Here is a 24,001-nt window from a genome sequence, read left to right on the forward strand (position 1 = left end):
AGACTTGAATCTGGCTCCCCAAAACAGCTCCCTTGTTACCTTTCCTTGGTTTCCCCGCTGAGAGCCAGTTTTATTCAGACAGGTTTAAAGTTGAAGTTACACATTCTCCCAGCTTCAACATTCACACTAAAAACCCGTCTCCACGCAGTTTACTGCTTTCCAGTATGAGAAGCCTGTGAGGAGGAGGCCAGTCTGTCATTCAGGGACCTGAAGCCCACCATCTCCCTCCTATGTAGTCAAAGGACATGCATTCATTTCTCACTCGGCTTTCAGTGACCGCAAATATGGCAGCTGATTGGGAAGAAATGATTCTGTCGTAGAGGCAGAAGTTCAAAATCAATGTGTGTTGTCACCTCCCCTAAGGGCCTGCGGGTCCTTACTACCACCTGTGGTTCAAGCTGTTCTCCATTGGGAGGACCCATGGCTGAGGGGCCAAGCCAGCAGCACTGGGGTGGACGAGCTGCTCATGCCGAGGACGGCGGCTCTCTGTGAGCAGCAGGACTTGTGCTGGCTTCCAGCGCAGTCACAGACAGAGCTCAGCTGTGCTGTGTCCCACCAGGGCACTGACACCAGGCTGGTTAGCAAGACGGTGCAGGCCAGACTCAAGTGTATAGCGAGGAGTGGGGAACAACCAACCCTTGGCAAGCCTGGCTGCTGTAGGAGACAGTAGCCTTTGGTAAGGACTAACCCTAATGTTGGCCGGATGTCCATTTGCTACTGTCTCCCACAGACTCCTATGACAGCTCGTCTTGTCAGCCCGATGGAATTCAGTCATCCAAGAAACAAAGCCCTGGGCATGTATGAGGGTTTCTATGTGGGACGAAGAGATGTGGGGAACCTTCTTAAGACTTGACGGCAGCATCCCGTGGGCTAAGAAAGTGAGCTGTACACCAGTCCCAGCCTCTCCCCCGACCCCCATGTGGGTGTGGTGTGGTGTCCATGTGTGTGTGTTCACTGGGAGTGGCAGGCCGTCTTAAGCTCCACCCCCAACCCCGGGTGGACCTCGGTCACAGGAACATGTTCTAGGCTCTACCTGTCCTTACAGGACCCTCTAGTCTCAATCCAAGCTTCAGAGCAGCCCTGCCTTCAAGGTTAGGCTAAGCTCATGCAGAGTCAAAACTCCAGCTTAGGCCAGAGAGGCAACTCCATGTTTTAATACAGGATTTCCCACTGTCTGTGCCCTGTGGATTCTATAGGCACTCTGGTCTTTTCCTGTGGTTAACACACTACATTGTTCACCTGCTTCCCAGTTTGTACAGGGAGGAAGGCACCCTCACACACACACACACACACACACACACACACACACACACACACACACACACGTACACAGAGAGAGAGAGAGACGTACACACAGACACGTACACACACAGACACGCACAGACACACCACTACCTCACCCTGTCTCGCTCCTTCCTCAGCACAGTCCCAGATCTGGAAGCTGTAGGTTTAATCTCAAGCGGACAGGTAGAGAAGCAGTAGCAACCCTGTGTGGTCTTTGGACACATATAAAGGAAGCCCCCTCCGCCCAGGTCGTCTCTCAGTGCCACTTAGTGACAGCCCTCTCGTCCACCACCCAGCCAGCATACGTTGGCCTCCCTGTCAAGAGCTGCAGTCACATTGCTCAGTCTGTCAGGGAAACTAGCTTGTCTGTTCTGCCAGTGGTAACACCATGTCTGAGTTTACCACTGAGAGGAACTCTCAGCTAAGTGAGGAATGAGTGGTGCCAGGGATAGGAACTCAGGGCATAGGGGACTCGGAGGTCGTGGTCTCACACTCAGCTAATTGCAAACCCAAAACAAGGGGACAGTGTGCATTTTAATGTTAAAACCCACTTTGTGTTCTCAAATAAAAAGGGAATTTTTTTTTTTTTATTTCACAAACAGTTGTTTGGTCCATTTTTTTTTTCCAGGATGGCAGTCCTCCTATACAGAGTGCCAGCTCCTGGCTCTCACCCCAGTGTCCAAACAAACCCACACCCCAGGAGGCTGCTGCTCATCATTTATTCTCAGTTAGCGCCATCTCCAAGGAGACGGCCTCTGCCTTGCTGGAAGGAGTGACGGGAAGCCAGGGGTGAAGGCACTGATTTTTGCCCAGGATAGCTCTCTGACGCTGGCCTTGTCTCCATGGCTACACAGGAGGCATCACACCACATTTTGGGGGTTATCCACTCTGCCCAGAAAGTGCAGCGCACCTGAGTCCCGCTCGTAGATGGCGAACAGGAACGGACTGCTCAGGGTCACGTCCAGCACCTCGGGTGAGCCAGGCTGCTGGGCAGACTCTGTGGGCTGCTCCTCCTCGCCTGCTTGGAGTTCAAGGAGGATGCTGTTGAGAACCTGCAAAGCAGAGACATCTCTCCTTCAGGAGGGATTACAGGACAGGGACTGGGCTCAACTGCCCCGAGGGGGGACGCTGTCCAGCCTGCCAGAAGGCAATGTGTACACACTGTCCTCTACGTGGGGGCTGCGCACCGACACCCAGCTCCCACCTGGGTGTCGTGCCCCTGTTCAGCGTGCCCCGTCTCCACCTGCCATCTTGAGGGGACTCTCCAATATTTGGCTAATCAGCACGGCGGGGCCATGCTTTCTCTAGTGACTCCCCTCTGTTTCCCAGCATCCTTTGCAACGTCAACAGTATCCAGACACCTCCTCTGTTTTACATAGTTCTCTGTCTTCTGCAGAGATGCTCTCCAAAGAAGTTGCAGATCAGGGCATCGAGGCATCCCCGTCCTAATCTACCTCAGCTTCGTGGAGGATGCAAAGCTGGACTAAGCAGGAACAGAGATGCCAAGAGAGCTGAGGGAGACTGCTGTGACCCATGCCACTGGGAGCCAGAGAGCCCTGGCAGTGCCTACTGGGCCTGCTCTTTCCTTCCTGCCCTGCTGACCCTGCGCATAGCTTCCTCCATGTGGCCATCCGCCTGCCCGCCCTCCCCTGAGACACAGCCAGGGCAGCACTCACCTCTCCCACTCGGGGGTTGGTGTCACCCATCTTGCCCAGATTTGCCTCAGCACCCAAAAGGGTAGACAGCTTGGCCTGAGCCAGCAGGTCCTGCAGGTTGTAGGATCCCCGAATTTCCAGCTGCGGCAGGGTCAGACGGATGGCCCTGTGGAGATAATGCCTTTAGGGTGCTGGGGAGCTCCCACCCACTGAGAAAGGAGAGTAACTGCTCAGCCAGCCAGTGTTGTGCAGCTGTGTCCCGAGTTGAAACAGTTGCATAAGACACATCTGGAAGCTGGGAGAGCCACGGGTTCCTCCCCGAATTGTATAAACAGGAAATAGTGGATGGGGTAGGAGGACTGGTAGAGATGCCTCAGGTTGTTCAGGGAGCTCCAAGGATGCAGCTTCCACGGGTGGTCGCCCATGCTGCCTCACGGAGGTAACCACAATGAATGTTCTGAATGACCGAATCCTACTCGGAGGGAATTGATTCTTCGCTCCGAAGTCCCTGCCCTATCTGGGGTGAATACATATTTGCTTGCGTATATGCCCAGACGGGCCACACAACACAGGACGTTGTCACCCCAAGGAACTTCTTGGAAACAAACACAACAAAACCTCCTGAAACAGGAGGAGAACCTGGAACATCTACTGTGGAGAGCTCGGGGCTGGTGGGCAGCTGTCTGCCCTTCGTTCTCAGCCCGGCTGCGTGAGGAACACCTTCCCTGGAAAAGCCAAAGATGCTTTTGAGTAACTGGCTATTAGCCTGACAGACAGAGCACCTCAACCCTATCATCCAGGCGCTTGAGAAGCAGAGGTGGGGGAATTACCACAAACTCTAGATGCTCTCTAAAAACCAAAATGCTAATGAGATAGTGCCCACCCCTGCTGGATAGTTTTATGTCAACTTGACACAAGCTAGAGTCTCAACTAAGAGAGCGCCTCCTTTAAGATCAGGCTGTAGGCAGGCCTGTAGGGCATTTTCTTAATTAATGATTGATGGGGGGAGGGGCCAGCCCATAGTGGGTGGTTCCACCCTGGAATGGTGGTCCTGTTTCTATAATAAAGCAGGCTGGCCAAGCCAGGAGGAACAAGTCAGTGAACAGCGCCCCTCCATGGCCTCTGCATCAGCTCCTGCTCCCAGGTTCCTGCCGTTTGAGTTCCCGTCTTGTCTTCCTTCAGTGATGGGCTATGATCTAGAAGTGTAAACCAGATAAACCCTTTCCTCCCCAACTTGCATTTTGGTCACGATGCTTCCTTGCAGCAAATATTAACCCTAAAAACAGCCCCAGTTGGGTCCTTGCCTCCCCGTGGAGGAAGGTAGTATCCGTAACCTCACAGATAACAGCCATACCCGCAACCACACTGCTCCCGATGGCAGGATGTGGGAGGGGTGGTGACAGGACAGACCTGGACAGGCTGACGTGTGAGCGTGCATTGGATGCAAATCTACTTCCCAAGGGTCCCACATGCTTCCTACCGAGGAGGCGGGTTCTTTATCCAAGTCAGGAAGTCGTGCTGGAAGACGAGGACCTCCACCCTGTCGAGATCTGAGGCGCACTGGGGCTGGATCAGCAGCAGGGTGACACTCTCACCCAGGGGCACGCGTGTCACGGAGAAGTTGTTCTGGGCGTCACTCCAGTGCTGGAAGTTGCCAGTGCCCGAGAGCATGGGCACAGACACTGAGGTGCTGTTGTCCACCCAGAACTCATGGAGCCCAGTCAGCTGGGAGAAGCCTCTCATCTTCCCTGAAAGCAACAGAGACCAAAGGAAACTCAACGGGGGTAGGATGGGGAGGCAGGGCTGGGACTCTTCCACCCTGGCTCCTGCCTCAGCTTCCTCACCTCTACTCCCTCTGTGATGCTGTACTGACCTGGAGATGTCACCTTCAGGTGCTCTCTGATGCTACTTCTAATTGTAGCCACTTGAGTTCCCTGCAGAGACCCCAAGAGCAGCAAAAAACACAGCCCATGTTGGTGTGGAGTCTGAGGTCTCACATGGGACACCCGAGGGACTCAGTCTGCTCCTACCTGAACAGACAAGCTCAACCCAGACCTGTTCTGGTTTGCAAACTCACTCTTTAGAACCTCAGACATTATTATGGTCTGGAGAGATGGCTCCATGGTAACTTGGCTCTATAGGCCTGATGACCTGCACCTACAGCCCCAGTCCCTCGTAAGAGCCAGGCATTGGGCTGGAGAAATGACTCAGCGGTTAGGAGCACTGACTGCTCTTCCAGAGGTCCTGAGTTCAAATCCCAGCAACCACATGGTGGTTCACAACCATCTGTAATGGGAACTGATGCCCCCTTCTGGTGTGCAAGTGTACCTGCAGGCAGAACTCTATACATAATAAATAAATGAAGAAAAAAGAAATGAGAAATGTGAAACAGGACAAGGCTTTGAGAGAGATGTGAAGCTGTCTGTTTCCTGTTCTCCCTATGCTCCCCGGATCCTTCCCTGTTCAGCAGTCCTATTATGGACTGAGTAAACTTCCCCTGGTCATGTCCCTTAGTGTCATGGAACCCACCAGGGCTATTCAAGCTCTGGAGACATCAAGTACTGGGCAAAGAACACTGTAGAGACCACGAGCCCAAGGCCTTGAGGCTTCGCTAGATACAAATGCTTAACTGTCCCCAATGCTATTGCTAAGGGGACCTGGAGTTTGTGAGGCAGTCTGCAGCCTCATGGGTGTGAGGAAGAGGACAAGCCTCTGGCGGATGGAGATGGGCAGGAAAGGCCAAACAGCAGTGAGATCAGGACAGAGTACAAGTGAGCATCCAGGCCTCTGAGTGCTGGCACAACTCATTTTTTGCCCCACCCCCAACCTCTCCTCTTTTCCTTCCTCGTCTCCTTTTTTCTTTTCTTCCCTCTCCCTCTCTTCCTCTTCCTTCATTTTCCCACCCTCTTTTTCCTCTTCCTCCACTTCCCCCTCCCTTTCCTCTTTCTCCTCTTCCTCCTCCCCTTATTCCCCCTTCCTCCTGCCATTCTCCTCTTTTCCTCCTCCCATTCCTCCTCTCCCTCCCTCCCCCAATCCTCCTTCCCCTCTTCCCACTCCTCCTCTTTTCCTTCTCCTTCCCCTTCCTCTGCTTTTCTTCCTCCCATTCCTCCTCCTTCCCGTTCCTGTTCTCACTCCTCTCCCCCTCCCTCCTCACCTCCCTCTCCCCCCCCCTCCTCCACTCCTTCCCTTCGCCCTCCTCTGTTCCCTGCTGGCTCCAGAGTCTGGGGTGTGAAAACAGGCATTCTCTACAGCAAGCCATCACTGACACTGATGCCCTGTAGAAGTGCTCCTTTCTCAGTGATAGTCCTCCCAGGGTTTCCCACAGGGACTGTGGCTCAGTTCCGGGTTCCTTTCCGACTCACATGGGTGTAGCCACCCTCCACCAGCCTCAGGGTTACCTCTTTCCGTCCACATTCTACCCCCCACACCTTTCCCAGTCTCAAAGCAGGCCAAGGTCTTTCCCCACATGAATTTATAGGCTGCAAAGATATTGTCAGAGTGGCCCAGTCATCCCTGATCCTTCTACATCTACCCCAGACTGTGATGTCTCCCTGCTGCTGGCCCCATTGGTCACCCCTCCCCTAGTAACCATCAATCTGAAGACCTGGGGCCCTGGCACATGTTCTCAGGATGGTGTCCCTGGACCACTGCACACCCTGCACATACACACACACACACACACACACACACACACACACACACACACACACCTGCCATGCTGTTGTGGGCCAAGGTCCAATGTCCTAGGAATAAAACTGTCCCCCTCAGCCCACTGGAAAAAGAGCATCCTCCCAAGGTCTGCCCTCTCTGAGCCCAGCCCCTGCACACTCCTAACCTGGTCTCCCAAGGCTTTGCAAGGATGTCTGCCTGTGGCCTTCTCCAGCCTGTTACAACTCATTCCCTTCCTCTTCAGTTAGTGCTGTTCCCTGCAGTACTGCCCCAGGCATTTGCTCGGGGGGGGGGGGTGTCTCCATACTTGCTGACGTCTCTTGAGAAACCAGGAGGGTCAGGATCTCCTGCCCCTCAGAGCCCTCTGCCTGGTTTACAAGTAGTAAGAGGCCATAGAACAGATGGGCAACTTCTCAGACAGGGATATACGGCAGCTCCCCGTGTGAGGGAGGGAGTAAGCTGGGTATTCCTGCGTGGGTCAGCCACTCTAGCCTCAAGAGCATCACCCAGCCCAGAAGGGCAGTTGGGCAGGGCCATGCCATCTTGAGTCAGGTTATCTTTTTTGGCCTCCAGGGAGTCACTGGTAACACAGAGGCAGAAACCTGTCATCTCTGTCCCTCTCACGCATGAACCATGGGGATGCCATAGAAACCCAGCCAGGACCAATGACCCAAGCGTTTGCCTCACCTTGGAAGTGAACGTAGGTGTTGAAAAATAGGGTGCTGTCCGTGCTGACCCCCTCTAGTGGCAAGTTCATCTTCCACCCTGTCACAGCCTGCACAAACCTGTTGATTTTCTGGGCAGCAAGAACTGGGTCAGTGGATAAGTCCAGAGAGCGAGGGAAGATGGCGGGGGTGAAGGGACCCAAGCTCTCAACAAATGGCTGTTTTAGGCGCAAGCCTGGGGCAGTGAAGAGGCCCACCACGGTGGACTGTAGCAGGGGTGTCTGGCTGCTGCTTCCACCCTGGGTGACCAGCAAGCCCTGAACAGCCTGCAGGGCAGTGAGGACCTTATGTCCGTCCAGCCGGGAGGTGCAGTCTCCCTCCTTCACAGGGACGCCCAGCAGCACCTGCAACTGGCTGGCCGTGGGATCCAACGATCCAAGGTAGAAAGAGACCAGGGTGCCAAAGAGGGCCGGTGGAGAGAGGACGGCCCCACTGGCTACACCTCTTGCCTCACTCAGCATCTTGTACATGCGGAAACCCATGAAGTTGGCAATCATCGCGACCTGGGCAGCTCGCTGCCGATCCTCAGCCTCTAGCTTCTCAGTGGCCAGCACGAGCTTATCTCGCAGGGTCTTCTCATCCACGGGGGAGGTCTTGGCCTGAATGGGCACAGGCTCAAAGGTTGGCTCTGGGAGCGTCTCCACACTGGGGTTCTCCAGCTGGGCGCAGGTGCTCTTGCTGTAGTAGAGGAGATGAAAGGGGTGGATGTATACGCGGTCCCCAGCTGTCAGGCTGACCCAGGTCAGGATGCAGAAGATGGTGGCCTTCAGGCCTGCCCCCGTGGGAGTCATCACGGATCTGTGGACTTGCTTCTGTGTGTCCTGGAATAATGGGTTTTTTGTGAGAGTGAAAAGTGGTTATTTGGAGCCCTGAAGCCAAACCTTTAGTTGCCCTGGTATTCCCCATGACTGTGTGTAATGTGCACTCTGTGGCTAAACTGCCATGTGCTGCTCCCGCTCTCTGAGCTACTGGCTTTTGGAAATAGGGCTGACTCCCCATCCCCATGCCAGGGTGTGTGGGTGCACTTGTTCAGTCGTCTCTGCTGGACGTCTTGAGAGCCTGATCCGATGTTTGCTGTATTTCTGGTGCTTCTACCCGTCCCTTGCTATCTGCTTTTGTTTGCTATGTACTTAAGAACTCACTCAAGGCTCGAAGCAAGGCTACTGTAGACGACCCAGGAGGAGGCACCTACAGCTCGGGTCAGTTAGGAGGAGGAGGAGTGCAGTCAGAGATCCATGGGAACCCAGGATGATCCGTGTGGAACGCACTGTCACCCGCCGAGTTGCTCCCACCTCCGGGACCCTGGAGTGTGGCTGTTTGGGGATGGAACCCAGGGCCTCTTGAGTTGCTAAGTAGGTGCTTTACCGTTACATCCCACCCCAGACAAGATTTCATGCAGACCCAGTTGGTCTTGAACCCCTAGATAGATTAGGATGACTTGGAAGTTCTGATCCTCCTGCCTCCAGCTCCTGCACCCCACCCCTTGTAGTTTATAAGTGGGCTGGAGATCAACCTGGGCTCTCACGCATGATCAGAAAGCATTCTCCCAACGAGCCACACCTCTAGCACTCTTTTGACTAAAAATTTTTTTTTTTAAGACAAGGTCCAATAAGTCGCCCTGGCTAACTTTGAAACCACTCTCTCTTCTAGGCAGCTTTGAGCCTGTGACCCTTCTGCTTCATCCCCCGCCATAGCCAGGATTCCAGGCCTGCTCCACCACGGTCATCAGAATGTGACTGTATTTGGAGACAGAGCCTTTAAAGACACGACCAAGTAAGATGAGGCCCTCCTGGTGGGCTCGGATGTAAATTGACTGGCATTTTTCTACACAGAGGGCAAGGAGGGACAGGGATACAGATCAGGTGCTGAAGTACTTCTATCGCAAGCCTGAGGACCTGGGCTGGATCCCCAGGACCCATGTAAAACTAGTAGGTGTGGGGCTGGAGAGATGGCTCAGTAGTTAAGAGCACTGACAGTGCTTTCAGAGGTCCTGAGTTCAAATCCCAGCAACCACATGGTAGCTCACAACCATCTGTAATGGGATCTGATGTCTTCTTCTGGTGTGTCTGAAGACAGCGACAGTGTACTCATATATATAAAATAAATAATAAACCTTTAGGTATGGCAGCAGATGCACGTAACCTCCGTGCTCAGGCACCGAAGACAGGTAGATTCCTGGGGTTTGACTCCCCAGGGTTCTCTGGCAAATTAATCTAGCCTAATGTGTGAGCTCTAAGCCAATAGAGACCCTGTCTCAAAGGAGATGGACACAATTTTGACATGACACAAAAGGTGGTCATCCAGGCTCTACACACATATGCACACACACACATATACACACACACAGACACACTCACATACACACATATGCACACACTCAGACACACACACTCAAATACACACATATGCACACACACAAACACACATATGCACACACACACACACACACACACACACACACACACACACACACACAAAGGGATATCAGGATACAGGAACAGAGAAATCTATTAGAGTCACAGGGAGAGGAGGGAATCTGCAAGCCAAAGGCAGAGAGAGGCCTCAGAAGAACTTGGCTCTGACCATGCCTTGCTTTGGGTTTCTGAAGGTCCTTTTGTTATCATACTAGACCGTAGCATAGTCCTGGTGGAACCAGGCATACAAGTGACAAAGGCTATAAGCTCATCCCTAGAGAAGGACATGAGGACTGCCCACTCTGTGGAGCCGTTGTACCCACATGGGTGTGCCCTAGGATTGATTGACTTTAGTGTCCATTAGAGCCTAGCCTGCAGCCAGAATTGGGAACCAAAGGCCTTGCCCAAGGCCAGACCCTTCCTGCCCGTTACGTGCTCCAGGCAGACTGGATCCCACACAGCAGCTACAGAAGACTCCATGACTGGCCTGTCTGCCCAGCCTGCTCACTTCAACAGTCTATCTTCAGCCGGGGGTTGATTTGCCAACTGCCCAGATGGCTGTGGAGCACAGGAAGGGCTTGGGGCTCTGGCCAGTCATGGACCAAGGATGAGGTGGTCCATTGAACTGGATAGCCTTTCTCCTTGAACCTCAGCTCCAGCCTTAGCTACCACACACAGTTCATAGAGTTAGCCTGCGATCTTAGCAGAAGGGTCCTGAGCTGACTCTGAAAAACCCACGTCTTACTCCTCTGATCCTGGTGTGGGGAGGCGAGCTCTATCTGCCCTTCAGTTCTGACCGTGTGAACCACGTGCTCTTGCTTCAATAGAAGGAACCAGCCTGATGTGTGGCTTCCTACCCCTTACCTCACTATGGCGACCACCGCTGGGCCTTGGTGCCTCAACCCTGACTGGAGGTCACCTTGACCCTTCCTTTCTGCTTCTCCCACCTTCCGCTGTGCTCGGCAAACCCTCGCAAGGTTCCTATGTGACAATCTTTTTTTTTCTTTTTTCTGGAGCTGGGGACTGAACCCAGGGCCTTGCGTTTGCTAGGCAAGCGCCCTACCACTGAGCTAAATCCCCAACCCCCCTGTGTGACAATCTTAATGCCCAGCATTGGTCCGTGGGAGGTGCTGTAAACATTTAGGATGTAAGTCCTAGTGGGGGCCCTGAGGCCACTAGGGCCATGCCATTAAGAGTGATCGCAGGGGTATTGGGGATTTAGCTCAGTGGTAGAGCGCTTGCCTAGAAAGCGCAAGGCCCTGGGTTCGGTCCCCAGCTCCGAAAAAAAGAACCAAAAAAAAAAAAAAAAAAAAAAAAGAGTGATCTCAGGACCTGCGTCTTTCCTTCACTGGTTTTGCTTCCTTGCTACATGGGAAGCAATTTGTTTGGCCAAATGCCACTGTTGCTGTTGATAGCCAACACCCCCAGAAGGTCCCGAGCAACAAGTCTGTCTGAATTTGACCTGTGACTCCAGTCCCACGAGCCAAGACAAAACTTTTCTCTTGGTAAGTTAATGATCTCAGGATGTCACTCTGGTGTTGCAAAGCTCCGAGGTCACCCTGGCCCCCCACACCCGGGTCGTGGCACTTGGCCTGGGCCACACATAGAATATTGCCTCCAGACAGGCAAGGTACTCTTTGCTCTGCTCTGGTCATCCCACTGGTCACCTTTGGCTTCTGACTGTCCTGCACTTTACCCTCCTGGCACATGCATCTGATCCACTCAATGTTCCCAAAGTTCTGTGGTTCTGAAAAGCAGAGTAGAAAACTCTGCCTGTACCCACTGGCCCTCCCATTCCTCCCAGGAATGACGGCATCCTGTTCACTGTGCTATTATAAACCAAGGCACAGTAGGGTCGAGCCTGCCTCGGTCCCCCATGGGCAGGGTGAGCCATCGAGGTGAAAACAATGCTTCCCATATTGCTGTCCCCGTGAATGGCCTCTGTCCAGGGGGGGAGGGGGAAGCTGTGCCACAGCCACTGTCCCAGGAAGCGCGTCACCACTGTCCTCAGGCACAAGTGACTGTTTGCTCTCAGCCATAAGCTGCTGCCAGTCAAGTTCACCCTAAGTGCATCCTCTTCACCTCTCAAAGTCTACCCTGGGCTCCCACACCCCTCCCTCGCCTTCTCTCTACCGAGCAGCCACAGGTTAGCCCACCTCCCTAAGGTCATCCTGGGACAGCCAGGGGTGGAGTCGTCAGTGCTGTTTTGTAGAGGAACAGACAAGTCTTGTGGCCAGCACCAGGTCACACAGCTGGGACTCAGACCTGACACCTGACTCCATGAGTGGTATCTAGACACGACGCACACTTCCTCTTGAAAGAAAGAAGGAACTGAGGAGCCCGGGGCAGGCTCAGCAAACCAGTCATGACCACATAATCCCCCAACTCCAGAGACGTGGACGGAGGAGACAGGATGATCTCCCGGGCTTCCTGTCTGCCAGCCTAGCCCCAACTTCAGTAAGGGACCCTGTCTCCAGAGACTAAGGAGGACAGTACCTGGCAGGACAGCTGATGTCCTCCTCTGGCCTCTATCTGTGTTCATGGCTCTTGAGTCTCCACACTCCCCATATACCACACACACTTCACACACACACACACACACACATCATACACATATGTCACATTCATATAAATACACACATACCTTGGGCAGGGCATGGTGATAGAATCAGAGGCAGAGGCAGACAGAATTTTGTGAGTTCTAGGGCAACCAGAGCTACACAGTAAGACCCTGTCTTAAAATTTAAAAAAAAAAATCATTTAGTCCCAGCACTCAGGAGGCCGAGGCAGACAGGTCTCCGAATCTGAGGCCAGCATGCTCTACGGAGTGAGTTCTAGGACAGCAAAGGCTACAACAGAGAAACCCTGTCTCGAAAAACAAAAATAAATGAATAAATAAGATGCACATACACTACACAGCACACACGTGTACGCACACACATGCACACACATGCACACACACATGCACACACACGTGCATACATACATGCACACACACATGCACACACACATGTACACACACACACACGCACACACATACACATACACACACACACTGAAAATAAGGAGCTACCTTTTTTGCTTAGCTTGACATTATCAAAGTTCTTCCTTGCTACTGGGTGCTCCTAACTTATCCCCAGCCCTAGAGAACCTTCGAACCACAAGGAGCCTGTTTGCAGAGGGGTAAGTTGAGACGCTACAGGACGTGGTGAGAAGCCACAAGACCCAGGCCCCAGCACTGAGCCTGGACAGAGATGCTACTTGAGATGACCATGGGACCTGTCCCTCCTTGCTGCTTGCAGTCCAAACAATGGAGCCTTGTTCTCCCTTCGAGCTGGAAGAGGTTCAGCGGACTCAGCCACTCTAGTGCTGAGCCTGTGAAAGTCCCTCTGCCTTTGAGGACCCATCTGGGCTCACGGGAAGCAGAAGGCCTGGCCATCCCCTAACAAAACACAAGCAGTTGCCGGTGAGCCCAGAGTGGTGACCCGCAGGGGACAGCTTACCTGGACATCTAGCCTTTCGGGAGAGGAGACACAAGTCAGTGGTCACATCTGAAGCGCCTGCCACCACAGACTTCTAGCTCCTCACTCCAGGACAAATGCCATCCAACCCCTTCCAGTGTCTCTACCCAACCCCTGCCTCCTCTTCTTCCCTGAAGCTCAGCTCCTGCCCAGTCAGATCCCACGAAGGACCAGAAAGGACCCAAGAGGGCTCTGCTTACCTTTAGCTCCAGCCCAGACAAGCACAGCTATCCCCTGGTGAACCAAGCAGCCTTATTTATACTCGAGGGGGTGAAGATGGATCTATTCCCAGGCTACTCTGTACAGAGGCTGGGGGAGGACCCAGGTCGGGGGACCATGGGAATCCAGGCTTAGCCAAGATGGAGCAAGGCCAGGGCGATGTTCCGCTGGGTCCCTTCCAGGAAGCCCTAGTGGCAGATGAGCTTCAGGCAAAAAAAAAAAAAAAAAAAAAAAAAAAAGGGCTGGCGTTGAGTTACATATTTACCCCAGTTCCCCGGAGCTGGGATCACAGTCACAGGACTGGCTGGGTTGTGACAACTGAAGCCACCATGCAGACCTTGGGACGTAAGCCCCTCGTGATCTGCTTATAAGCCTCTCAGGACATGCCAGGAAGGGACCTACCTGCAGGAGATGAACCTCTCATAAGTCATCAGCGGCTCTCAGGATGGACGACCTTGAATGGTTGTAATTACGTTAGTTGTCTGTTCTGCACAGGGGCTTCCAGTCCCTTCCCGCACCTTTGGGAAACTTCTAGCACATCTGGTCAGGTTGGGAAATCCCAACTGTGGTAAAGCCATATTGAAACAAAATGTTCTGGGCTTGTGGATGGAAGGCGGCTGTTTTGGAGGCTGGAGGTTTCAGAGCACCGCCCTTGAGTGTGGAATAGTCATGGAGGTTTAGAGAATGAGACGGGTGGATCCCAAGGAAGGGTGGGAGCTGAGAAGACAGCAGGAGTAGGTCTGGTAGACGGTTGCCCCTGTAGTCCACCATGGGTGGGCGACTAACTTGCCTTGCATCCAGTACGTCAAGTAATCTCTTGGCCATGGAGTTGACACAGGCACAACCTGCCTTTACCCTAAAGTGGCACTAGAAAGTGAAGGCGGAAAGGGAGGATTGGCAGAGCAGTCCCTGGCTCAGAAGAAACTAGATGGACCATGCAGGATTTGATGGTGTCTGAGCTGGGCTCTAGAGAGTGACCTTCTCTGCGCACAGATGTAAAATAATTACCAGAAGATCTATCTCAGTGGGAAGCCAGTTGTTGGAGGCATCAAGGCTACAGCCATGACGGTCTGCACTCCAGGCTGCAGCCATGACGGTCTGCACTCAGGACTAAGGATGCCAGAGGACCAAGGGATGTACAAGGAGTAAGAGCTCAGGAAAGGGCAGTGGTGCATAGATTTCCTAGAGGAGTGTGTGGATGCCTTAGTAGCTTTGGGGTTCAGCAGGAGGCCCTGTGCTGGGGACACAAGAGTAGAGTTCCCAAGTATAGTGATAGATAGGTCTCTCCTCTCTGTTTCTGACCACAGATGGCTGGATTCTTTTTTTTTTTTTTCTTTTCTTTTTTTCGGAGCTGGGGACCGAACCCAGGGCCTTGCCCTTGCTAGGCAAGCACTAGATGGCTGGATTCTTAAGCTCACTGAACATCTTGTTGTCCCCTGTGAGAAGTCTGGGAGATGAAGGCCTCACGGTCATCTCAGGAGATGGGTAGTGACCAGAGAGACTGGCCATGCGATCCAAAGGAACTTTCAGCCTCAGCCCTCTGCGAAGAGAGAAGGGCGGCTATGGAGCTGGCCAGTGATGGCAGGGATGTCGCCAGCCCTGTATGCAGGGGAGCCTCAGTAAAGAGCCTTTGCCCTGGGGTTTGGAGAATTCCCAAGCTGAGGAACACAGCCAGGAATGAAGATGTACTTGCCATCTGACGAGGTCCTGTACTGTCAGCCATTCTGACCCTGGCTATTTCTGTGGGCCTCATGAGAAACCAGTCAGCAGAGGCAACGTGACTGCTGGAGCTGTTCTAGCCAATTGTCCAGCGTGAGGAAGCCTGGGACCAGACTGAGGTGTAACCGCACTGTACTGAGAGCAGGTAGCCCTTGCTACTAAGGCTGTCTGAGCACGAGCCTCCTCTGCGTCAGTCTCTGCTGGCTGGTCATCACTCCACAGACTTATTTACTCCACCTGGAGTGGCAAGTCAGACAACAGGGCTCTTGGTCCAGGCTGGCTGTGTAGCCTCCGTCTGCTCTGAGGGGGTTAGCTGACTGGCCTGAAGCCCCCATGGTCCCTTGCTCCTTCACTCTCTAGGAAAGAGTGTGAGAGGGAGGCAGAGCTTCCTCCATCTGCATCCTGGGACCTCCATGGCTGGCTTCCCTTGCCACACAAGCATGTGCCAGCTCACGGCTAGTGTCTCTCCCATTCCTCCACAGTGTCTTCCCAGATCTCTTTTTGACCTAAGCCTATCCACAGGTAGGCTTATCCCTTGGCTTGGGTTCCCCAGTAGCCCCCTCACAGCTGCCAGCCACCGGCCCCACACCATGCCTGCTAGGTACCACAGCTCTCCTGGGGTCTCACTGTGGTTTGCTACGTTTATGAAACCACAAGCCCAGGCTCAGAGCACAGAGGCTCACACACATGCCTGCACTCAACTGTTGGAGCTTCCCGAATCCCTGTCAGTGCAAGTATAGTCGAGAGCCTTGCACTAAAAGGAAAACTAATGGGCATATTTTTGTCTTTAAGAAAGGCTGTGCATGTATGTGTATGTTGTCGTCTGTGTGCTTGTGTGTGCATGTACGTGGCTTGTACCCACAAGCATTTATGCATGATCGGTGCATGCGTGCACTTGTTTTATTTTCTTGTCTGTGTTGGCTTGTGCATAGCTGCATGCCTTGCTCAGTTTGTGTGTGTTTGCATATCCAAGTGGCTTGCATGTGTATGTGTGTGTGTGTGTGTGTGTTTTATGCATGCATGCATGTTTGTGTATGACAGGGATAAACGTTACCAGGGCCTTGGAAGTCAGGACTCTATTGTCTTTTGGTTTTGCTGCTTGTTTGGGCCTTTTCTTTATGGTGTTGGGGGTGGATTTGCACAGGTACCATAGAGCTATGCCAGCCTCCCAACCCCCACTGTAGACCTGACATCCTGACAGAAGTAAAAACGAAGGATGGGTTGTTAGGAAAAATATTGTTAAAAATATATCAACTAGTTAAGGAAAATGACTTTAGTGGCTTTCTCGTTTTTAAGGAAGCATCTCATATAACCCAGGCTGGCCTCAAATTCACAATGTAGCTGAGGATGACTCGATCTCCTTCCTCTGTTTCTCTAGTGCTGGGGTTACAGACATGCATGCCCGTGCCTGGTGTATGGAGAGGGAACGCGGGGCCTCGGCCATGCCAGGAAGTACTCTACCCACTGAGCAACTCTCAGAAAGCTTAACGGAGTCAATTCCCGAAACTGTTTGTCAATAAGAATCCCTCAGCAGTCACGCACGTCGAAACTAAGTCTCCTATTTAAAGTGGCAGATTCTGGGGATGTCCTCAGGGTGCCTGTTTGTCCTGTGACACACAGAGTACTATTTCCGTCAGAGCCGAATGAGGCCACGGGGCAGACAGAAAATATGGTTTCCCAACCCTTCCCTCCACTCTAGCTCATTAGCACTCGTGCCCACAGCCACAGCTTCATGCTGCTGGTCCAAACTCCATGTTTGCCTTGGCGCAGGTACTAGGAAAGTCTACGGAAGGGTGCTTCTGCCCCGGCTGTGAGTTTAGATAAGTCATGGCCCTTCCTATGGAAAAATGTCATCACCCTCTTGCCACCAGAGCTCCAAGCAATGGTCGAAGAGCTGTCCCGTGGGTCTGGCAGGCTGTCTCTTGCGAAAGCTGAGCTCTGGAAATAATATTTACACAATGGTCCGTTCTCCTATGGAAAACATAGCAAAGAAATTTGGAAACACAAACACTAGTGTCTTTCCACTGCAGACGAGGAAGAGAGGGGGCAAGGCGGAGTGGATACGGGGCGTGGTGGGGCAGGTTACAATTCCAATCCTAGGGCGATAGAGCCAGGAGGACACCTCAAGTTCAAGGCCAGTGTGGGCTACAGAGTAAGACCCTGTAAAGAAGAAGAAGAGGGGGGGGAGGAGGAGGAGGAGGAGGAGGAGGAGGAGGAAGAGGAGGAAGAGGAGGAGAAGGAGGAGGAAGTGGAGGAGGAAGAGGAGGAAGAAGAGGAGAAGGAGGAGGAAGTGGAGGAGGAAGAGGAGGAGGAGGAGGAGGAGGGAGCAAAGGCCATCACTGGAGGACTGCCAGGAAACACTGTTTGCTGGTGTTCCTTGCCTGCCACTAAGTCGTGACAGCTGCCCGTGTGGAGAGTTCAGCAGCTCACACTGCCTGCATGTTCATGTGGAAGTGGCCACAATGGATGCTGAGCTCATCTGAGTGATGACGTGTAACAGCCGTGTAGCAGCAGCCTTGCATACAGTCAGGGGCAGTGCTCCAGCCCTGCGGCTAGGGATGCTGCACTGATGACCCCAGTAGGAGACCATTCACAGTGCCTAAAACAGAAGCGCTTGTCTTGCAGGCACAAGGACCTGAGTTTGGGGGGTGAGGGGAAGGAAGCCAAACAGGCTGGTGCATACTGGTACATACTGGTGCATACTGGTAATCCCAGCCTTCGGGAGGTAGAGGCAGGTGTATGTCTGGGGCTCACTGAACAGCCACCCTTGTTCACTTAGTGAGCTGCAGGCCAGTGAGAGACCCCGAGGTTTAAAAAAAGATGGCGCCTGGGGTTGGGGATTTAGCTCAGTGGTAGAGCGCTTACCTAGGAAGCGCAAGGCCCTGGGTTCGGTCCCCAGCACCGAAAAAAAGAACCAAAAAAAAAAAAAAAAAAGATGGCACCTAAGGAAGGACAGCAATGGTTTACTTCTGTACTTATGACCTCTGGTGTGCATGTGCAGCCCCAACACACATGCACCTACATACACATGTACCTATACACATGCACCTACACACATGCACCTATACACATGCATCTACACACATGCACCTACACACACATGTACCTACACACACATGCACCTACACACATGCACCTATACACATGCACCTACACACATGCACCTATACACATGCATCTACACACATGCACCTACACACACATGTACCTACACACACATGCACCTACACACACATGTACCTATACACATGCACCTACACACATGCACCTACACACACATGTACCTATACACACATGCACCTACATACACATGTACCTATACACATGCACCTACACACATGCACCTACACACACATATGCACCTACACACATGTACCTACACACACATGTACTTACACACATGCACCTACACACACATGCACCTACACACATGCATCTACACACATGCATCTACACACATGCACTCTCCACATCCACCTACGCACACATGCACATACACACAAACATGCACCCCATACACATGCACCTACACATACATGCACCTACACACAAACATGCACCCCACACACATGCACTCTCCACATGCACCACACACACTCATGCACCCTCCACATGTACCCCCCACCCCCACCCCCACACAACACGGGGTTGGAGATTTAGCTCAGTGGTAGAACACTTGCCTAGCAAGCACAAGGCCCTGGGTTCGGTCCTCAGCTCTGGGAAAAAAAAAGACAAAATAACACACACACACACACACCAAGTAAATGCTTGGGTTTTTGTTTTGTTTTGTTTAAGAGCAAAGATGACCTGACCCTGGCCTGAGGTAACCTCCCTCTGACTGTGTCCTTTGCTACCCAATACCTCTGCTCTCATCCAAACTCACCCAAACCAGAGCCTGGAGACCAGAGCCTCCTGTCACCCTCTCCCAGCTCCAGCAACGTTAACCCCTAGTGAATGCTGTCTGATCAAGATGAGTACTAGATAAAGTAAGAATGTACCCTTCCTATTGAAGACGGGAAAAGTCTACTTCCCTTTTCATGAGGAACTGTGTGCAGCCTGTCATGATGGGACCTTTCTCCTGTGGGTATGAAATATCTCTTCAAGGACTAGTCAGGCTTAGACAGTTGTAGGAACCAGAAATATTCCTTAGGGTCCTGGGCCATCTCTGGAGACAGAGTGGGAAAGAGGCCACCCTTCTGTGGGACGCATCTGCCCCAAGGAACCAAGCCCTCCAGCAGGAAGGCCGAAAGCTTGCCTTGCCTCTGGATGAAGCCACTGAGCTCCTCTCTGTCTGAGATCTTAGCAGCTAAGCCCCTGCATCATCTGGTCCCTTGGTGAGCACCCCTGCCGCTGTGGAAGCAGCCAGCCTGGGACCAGGGCTTGATTTCGGGTCTAGTTCCAACAGTGCCCCCTGGTGGTCAGATGCTCTCATGACTCTAGAGTTCAGCTCTCTCTACCTGGCCCTGCTACACCACCGGAAGTGAGTTTTTTCTTCTGTTCAAACTTCTGTCAAACCCCCCTCCCAGAGAGCTGCTTTCCTGAGGCTGCCTTCTCAGTTAGTGTGCAACCCCATGCAGGGCACCCTCCTTCTCTCTGTAGTCACAACACCTGTCTCCTGACCCCTGGTCCAACACAGTGAGCTCACGTCTGTTGTCAGCACAGTAGGATGCTTTCGTTCCCTACTATGCACCATGATCACACAGGTCTGGGCTCCTGCAGAGAGTTCTGCAACCACCTCCTTGCCCCACTCCTGTCTTGTCCTACTGCACGGCCGTGTCAAGGTGACATGATCAGCACAGGATCGGAAATTGTATTCCCACGGGAGGAAATCCCACTCGCAGCCCTCAGCTATGAGGCAGGTTTTCATACTTGGCAACATACATTTTCGTCTTCCTGCACCCTGAAGGCTGTCTCACTTGCTGCAGCTCAGTAAGGCACACCAAAATGTCATCCATGGTGTGTGAAAACAGAAGGCTCCTGAGGGACTCTGTGTTCTGGAGAACTTGACCGTGGAGTTCAGACAGGGAGGGGTTAAGGAAATCTCTTTTTCTCCTTTCTCTCTCTTCTTTCCTTCACTCCTTCCTCCCTGATCCCATTTTTCTACAGAGTCTCTAGCCCAGGCTAAGTAGCCAAGGATGACTTTAACTTCTGCTGCCTGCACCACCCGAGGGCTGACATCACAGACATGCACCGCCATGCCTGTTTCCGTGGTGTTGAGAATCAAACGCACTGTCCTGCATGCTACACACGTGCTCTCTCAATGGAGCTATAGACTCAGCCCTATTTCCTGCAAACCGGTTTGACAGCGTCTCCTTGAGAACACTATGATGTTAGAGGTCAATCAGCTATCTGGTTGGCATTTCCCAGTGGCTACCTGAGACCTGGGAACCCTGCTGCAGACACTGCCAGCTGCTCAGATGCCATTGTCCTGGCTCCAGCGAGACAGGCTGGGCCAGACAACGCCTAAGTCTACGTCTTTGCTCAAGGCCACTGAGAGCTCGCAAGGTCCTGAATGGGGAGTGTGATGTGGTGAGGGATGTCGTGAGGGCTGGAGGGGGTTTTATAACTGTCCTTTGAGCTCACCGGACTCAGAACCAAACCACCAGGACCTCAAGCTTTTGTAGGGAAGGTGTGTGTGTGTGTGTGTGTGTGTGTGTGTGTGTGTGTGTGTGTACGTACATACACACCAAAGGTCAACTTCAGATGTCATTTCTCGGATGCCACATCATATACCTTGTTCTTGTTGCTTTATCTGTATGGGTGTTTTGTGTATACACACACACACACACACACACACACACACACACTTACATACATACATGCATATCAGCCGCACGTCTGTAGTGCTTACAGAAGCTAGAAGAGAACATTGGTTCCCTAGAACTGATGTCGCAGATGTGTGTGAGCTGCCGACTGGGCGCTGAGAATTGAACTAGGGTCCTCTAGAAGAACAGTCAGTGCTGTTAGCTGCTAAGCCACCTCTCCAGGCCTCAACCATTTTCTTTTCTTTTCTTTTTTTTGTGTGTGTTTTTTGTTTTTTTATTTTTTGTCCCCTCTATGCAATGCAATAGCCTTGGCTGTCTTGGAACTCATTTTGTAGACAGGGTTGGCCTGGAACTCCCAGATTAAAGGCTTGTGCCACCACAGCTTGGCCACCTTGTTCTTTTGGGACAGCGTCTCTCATTGGCCTAGAGCTACCTCAGAGAGATCCACCTCTCTCCACTTTCTCGGTGCTGGGATTATAAGGGGATGCCACTCTGCCCAGCTTTTTATGCATATCCTGGAGACTCAGAGTCCTCATGAGTGTAGCGTAAACGCTTTCCCACCTGAGCCAATTCCCCAGTCTGTAGGGAAGGCTTGGTGGGGATGTAACCTCATCTTTGTGTCCACACGGTTGCTTTGGCAACTGTGACAGTCAAGCCAGTGAGTGGCTCGAACACAGATGGTGTGGCCCAGGGACCTAAAGGCTTGTCAGGAGGGGTGCTGAACCCCACTGTGGGTTGGGGATGGGTTCAAACATCCCTGGGAACTCTGCCTGCAATGTCACGTTGTGGTACACCCCGCTCCCTCCAACTACAGCCCTCAGCTCTGACTCTGGATCCCACAACCTCCTCCTGAACCAATCTGGTTGCTTGCTATCCTTCCTTACGAAGCCACCCTGCCTGTCTGTCCCTCAGGGATTCCACAGTGCGTCAGACAGAGGTATCTACTCCCTCCAATCAGACTCAGCCATGTCCAGAGTTGCCTCTGGTTCCTTGGAGCCCTGAATGGGCAGAGGTCTCACTCAGTGTTTGCCATCCGGGAGGGCCCGATCTCATTTCACAGGGAGGTGCCCAGAATGCGGGTGGAGGCCAGGGCCAGGGCCCCTTTGCTGGCTACTCTCTCCTTGCCTCTCACATCCTTTTCCTCTGCTAGGCTGTGGAGAAGTAGTCATGCCTTACCTGCATCGGTCCCTGAGACCCCAGCCACAGCCAGTCCCCAGGGATGCCAGGACTGTCCACTCCTCGGGCCACAGCTTTGAGCAGCTGAGGCAAAGCTGTCTGCAGTCGGGCACCTTGTTTGAGGATGCTGACTTCCCTGCCAGCAATAGTTCACTGTTCTACAGCGAGAGGCCCCAGGTCCCCTTTGTGTGGAAGCGGCCAGGGGTGAGTAGGGTTCCGAGGAGGAAGAGAAACAGGGAGGGGTGATAGAGATAGGGTTGGGAGAGGGAAGGAGAGAGATGGGGAGGTGGAGGGGGGTGGAAGGAAAGAGCCCCATTTATAGGAGATGTTCTGGAATGTGCTAGCTAGAGACACCCTGACATGGTCCCCAGCGTATACAGCTAGACCCTTCCGGCCTTTCAAAAGCTCTGAGTTCCACTGAGTTCAGAGACACACGGAGAGGAGGTCTCTCCCCTCTGACTTGTGAGCAGGACCAGAGCTCTAACCCAAGAATAAATCTCTGGCCGCTTGCTCCATCAGAACACAAAGGCTAAGGATGGCGGGTGACGGGGTAATGAGATGAGCGTGACATACTCAGAGGCCGGCCAGCCTTGCTCTGGCTTTTGGCCCAGAGCTGAGGGGGCACTGTGGGGTTAGCTGGATATTAGCATAAGTTCTCAGTGTGTGTGACGTCTGAGCCCCAGGTAGAGCAGAGTTACTTTCCTAAAGCAGCACCCACCCCTGATGTCCCCAAGAGGCCCCGATTGGTGCTCAAGATACAAGGTCAATATTTGCGGTACCTGGCTAGTCACGGCTGTCCCTGTGAGCCACGGTGCTGCACCTTCTGGGTGGGAACAGCTGGTGTGTGTGCAGGGAGGGGCCGTGTGCCAGCTGCTGGGTCTAAGTGGGCGGCCTTCACCTCCTCATCTAGAGACGGCTGAGGTAGGTCCAGGGCAGCACACAGGCGTCCTAAATATATGACATTTTCTCCCTGTTGTTGCTGTATACTTCTCTGTTTGTCCTTGGTAGCTCAGGATCTCATCTGTTTGTTTGTTGAGACAGGGTTTTTCTGTGTAATAGATCCATGGCTATCCTGGACTCAATCTGTAGACCAGGCTAGCCCAAACTCATAGATCCAACTGCCTCTGCCTCCCAGTGCTGGAATTAAAGGAATGTACCATCCCATCTGGCCAGAATCTCGTCTCTAAAATTCATTTGTTCATTTACTTTTATTACACTTATTTGTGTATGCACACACAAGTGGCACAGAGGTCAGGCAAAGGACAGAAAACAACTTGCAGGAACAGATTTTCTCCTTCCGTGATGTGCACCCCAGGGATCAAACTCAGCCCATCAGCCTTGGCTGCAGGCTCCTGCACCTGCTGAGCCTTCTCACCCACCCTTATCTCCTTTATTTTGTGTGTGGGCTCAAATGTGTCACAGCACATGTGCTGCAGCCAGAGGACAGGTCTTTGAGATCTTTTTTTCTCTTGCTACCTCATGGTGTCTGGGGGTCAAACTCGGGTCCTTAGTTTGCTAGTGTCTTATACCTACTGTGACATATTTTTGCACCTTATATGCAAGTGTCTCTACCCATTGAGCCTTCCTGCCAGCCTTCAGATCTCATCTCTCTATAGCCACCTCCTCCTATTGCACATCATTATGCATATACACACATGTCTTTGTATTAGATCGTGTAAATGTGCTGTGTCCACGCACTGGTGCACATCTGTGTGTGCCTATGTATTCCCGTGTATACGTGTGCATCTGTGTACACAGGTGGTACTAGCCTCCATCAGTGAGGCAATGATCCTCACGGGAGGGTGTGGTCTTGGGGTGTGGTCTTGGGAGGGTGTGGTTTTGAGTACTATTTTG

At 52.6% G+C, this 24,001-nt stretch overlaps 3 protein-coding genes across 4 annotated transcripts in view; 2 read left to right on the forward strand and 1 right to left on the reverse strand.

Moving 5' to 3' along the window:
• Cog2 (component of oligomeric golgi complex 2) overlaps positions 1–5,333 on the forward strand; it is a 38,768-nt gene extending 33,435 nt beyond the window's left edge. Inside the window, exon 19 of the transcript XR_001842215.3 lies at positions 2,681–5,333. The gene's annotated coding sequence lies outside the window, so the exon portion shown is untranslated. The remainder of the gene's footprint in view (positions 1–2,680) is intronic.
• Positions 1,801–22,278, reverse strand: Agt (angiotensinogen). Of its 2 annotated transcripts, none has more exons than XM_039097466.2 (5): positions 22,148–22,278; positions 7,296–8,154; positions 4,420–4,687; positions 2,961–3,105; positions 1,801–2,336 (listed from the first exon to the last, which is right to left on the reverse strand). In XM_039097466.2, exons 1-5 carry the CDS (start codon positions 22,151–22,153, stop codon positions 2,145–2,147), a joined length of 1,470 nt encoding a protein of 489 aa, XP_038953394.1. In that variant the 5' UTR covers positions 22,154–22,278; the 3' UTR covers positions 1,801–2,144. The 2 variants fall into 2 exon arrangements, with proteins under 2 accessions (XP_038953394.1, NP_602308.1); NM_134432.2 differs by lacking the exon at positions 22,148–22,278 and adding an exon at positions 13,469–13,638 and having other exon boundaries at positions 1,845–2,336.
• Capn9 (calpain 9) overlaps positions 22,108–24,001 on the forward strand; it is a 36,964-nt gene continuing 35,070 nt past the window's right edge. Inside the window, exon 1 of the mRNA NM_001271140.1 lies at positions 22,108–22,351. Within this exon, the coding sequence (NP_001258069.1) occupies positions 22,139–22,351 (213 nt within the window). The 5' untranslated portion in view covers positions 22,108–22,138. The remainder of the gene's footprint in view (positions 22,352–24,001) is intronic.

The sequence above is a fragment of the Rattus norvegicus genome, chromosome 19, assembly GCF_036323735.1.
Source record: "Rattus norvegicus strain BN/NHsdMcwi chromosome 19, GRCr8, whole genome shotgun sequence".
Classification (NCBI taxonomy): Eukaryota; Metazoa; Chordata; class Mammalia; order Rodentia; family Muridae; genus Rattus; species Rattus norvegicus.

Excerpts from the sequence above, each read along its gene's own strand:
- Agt (XM_039097466.2), bottom strand. Across the intron at positions 4,688-7,295 it reads CACCTACGTTCACTTCCAAG|GGAAGATGAGAGGCTTCTCC; the intron begins GTGAGGCAAACG and ends TGTTGCTTTCAG. Across the intron at positions 3,106-4,419 it reads ATAAAGAACCCGCCTCCTCG|GGCCATCCGTCTGACCCTGC; the intron begins GTAGGAAGCATG and ends TTATCTCCACAG.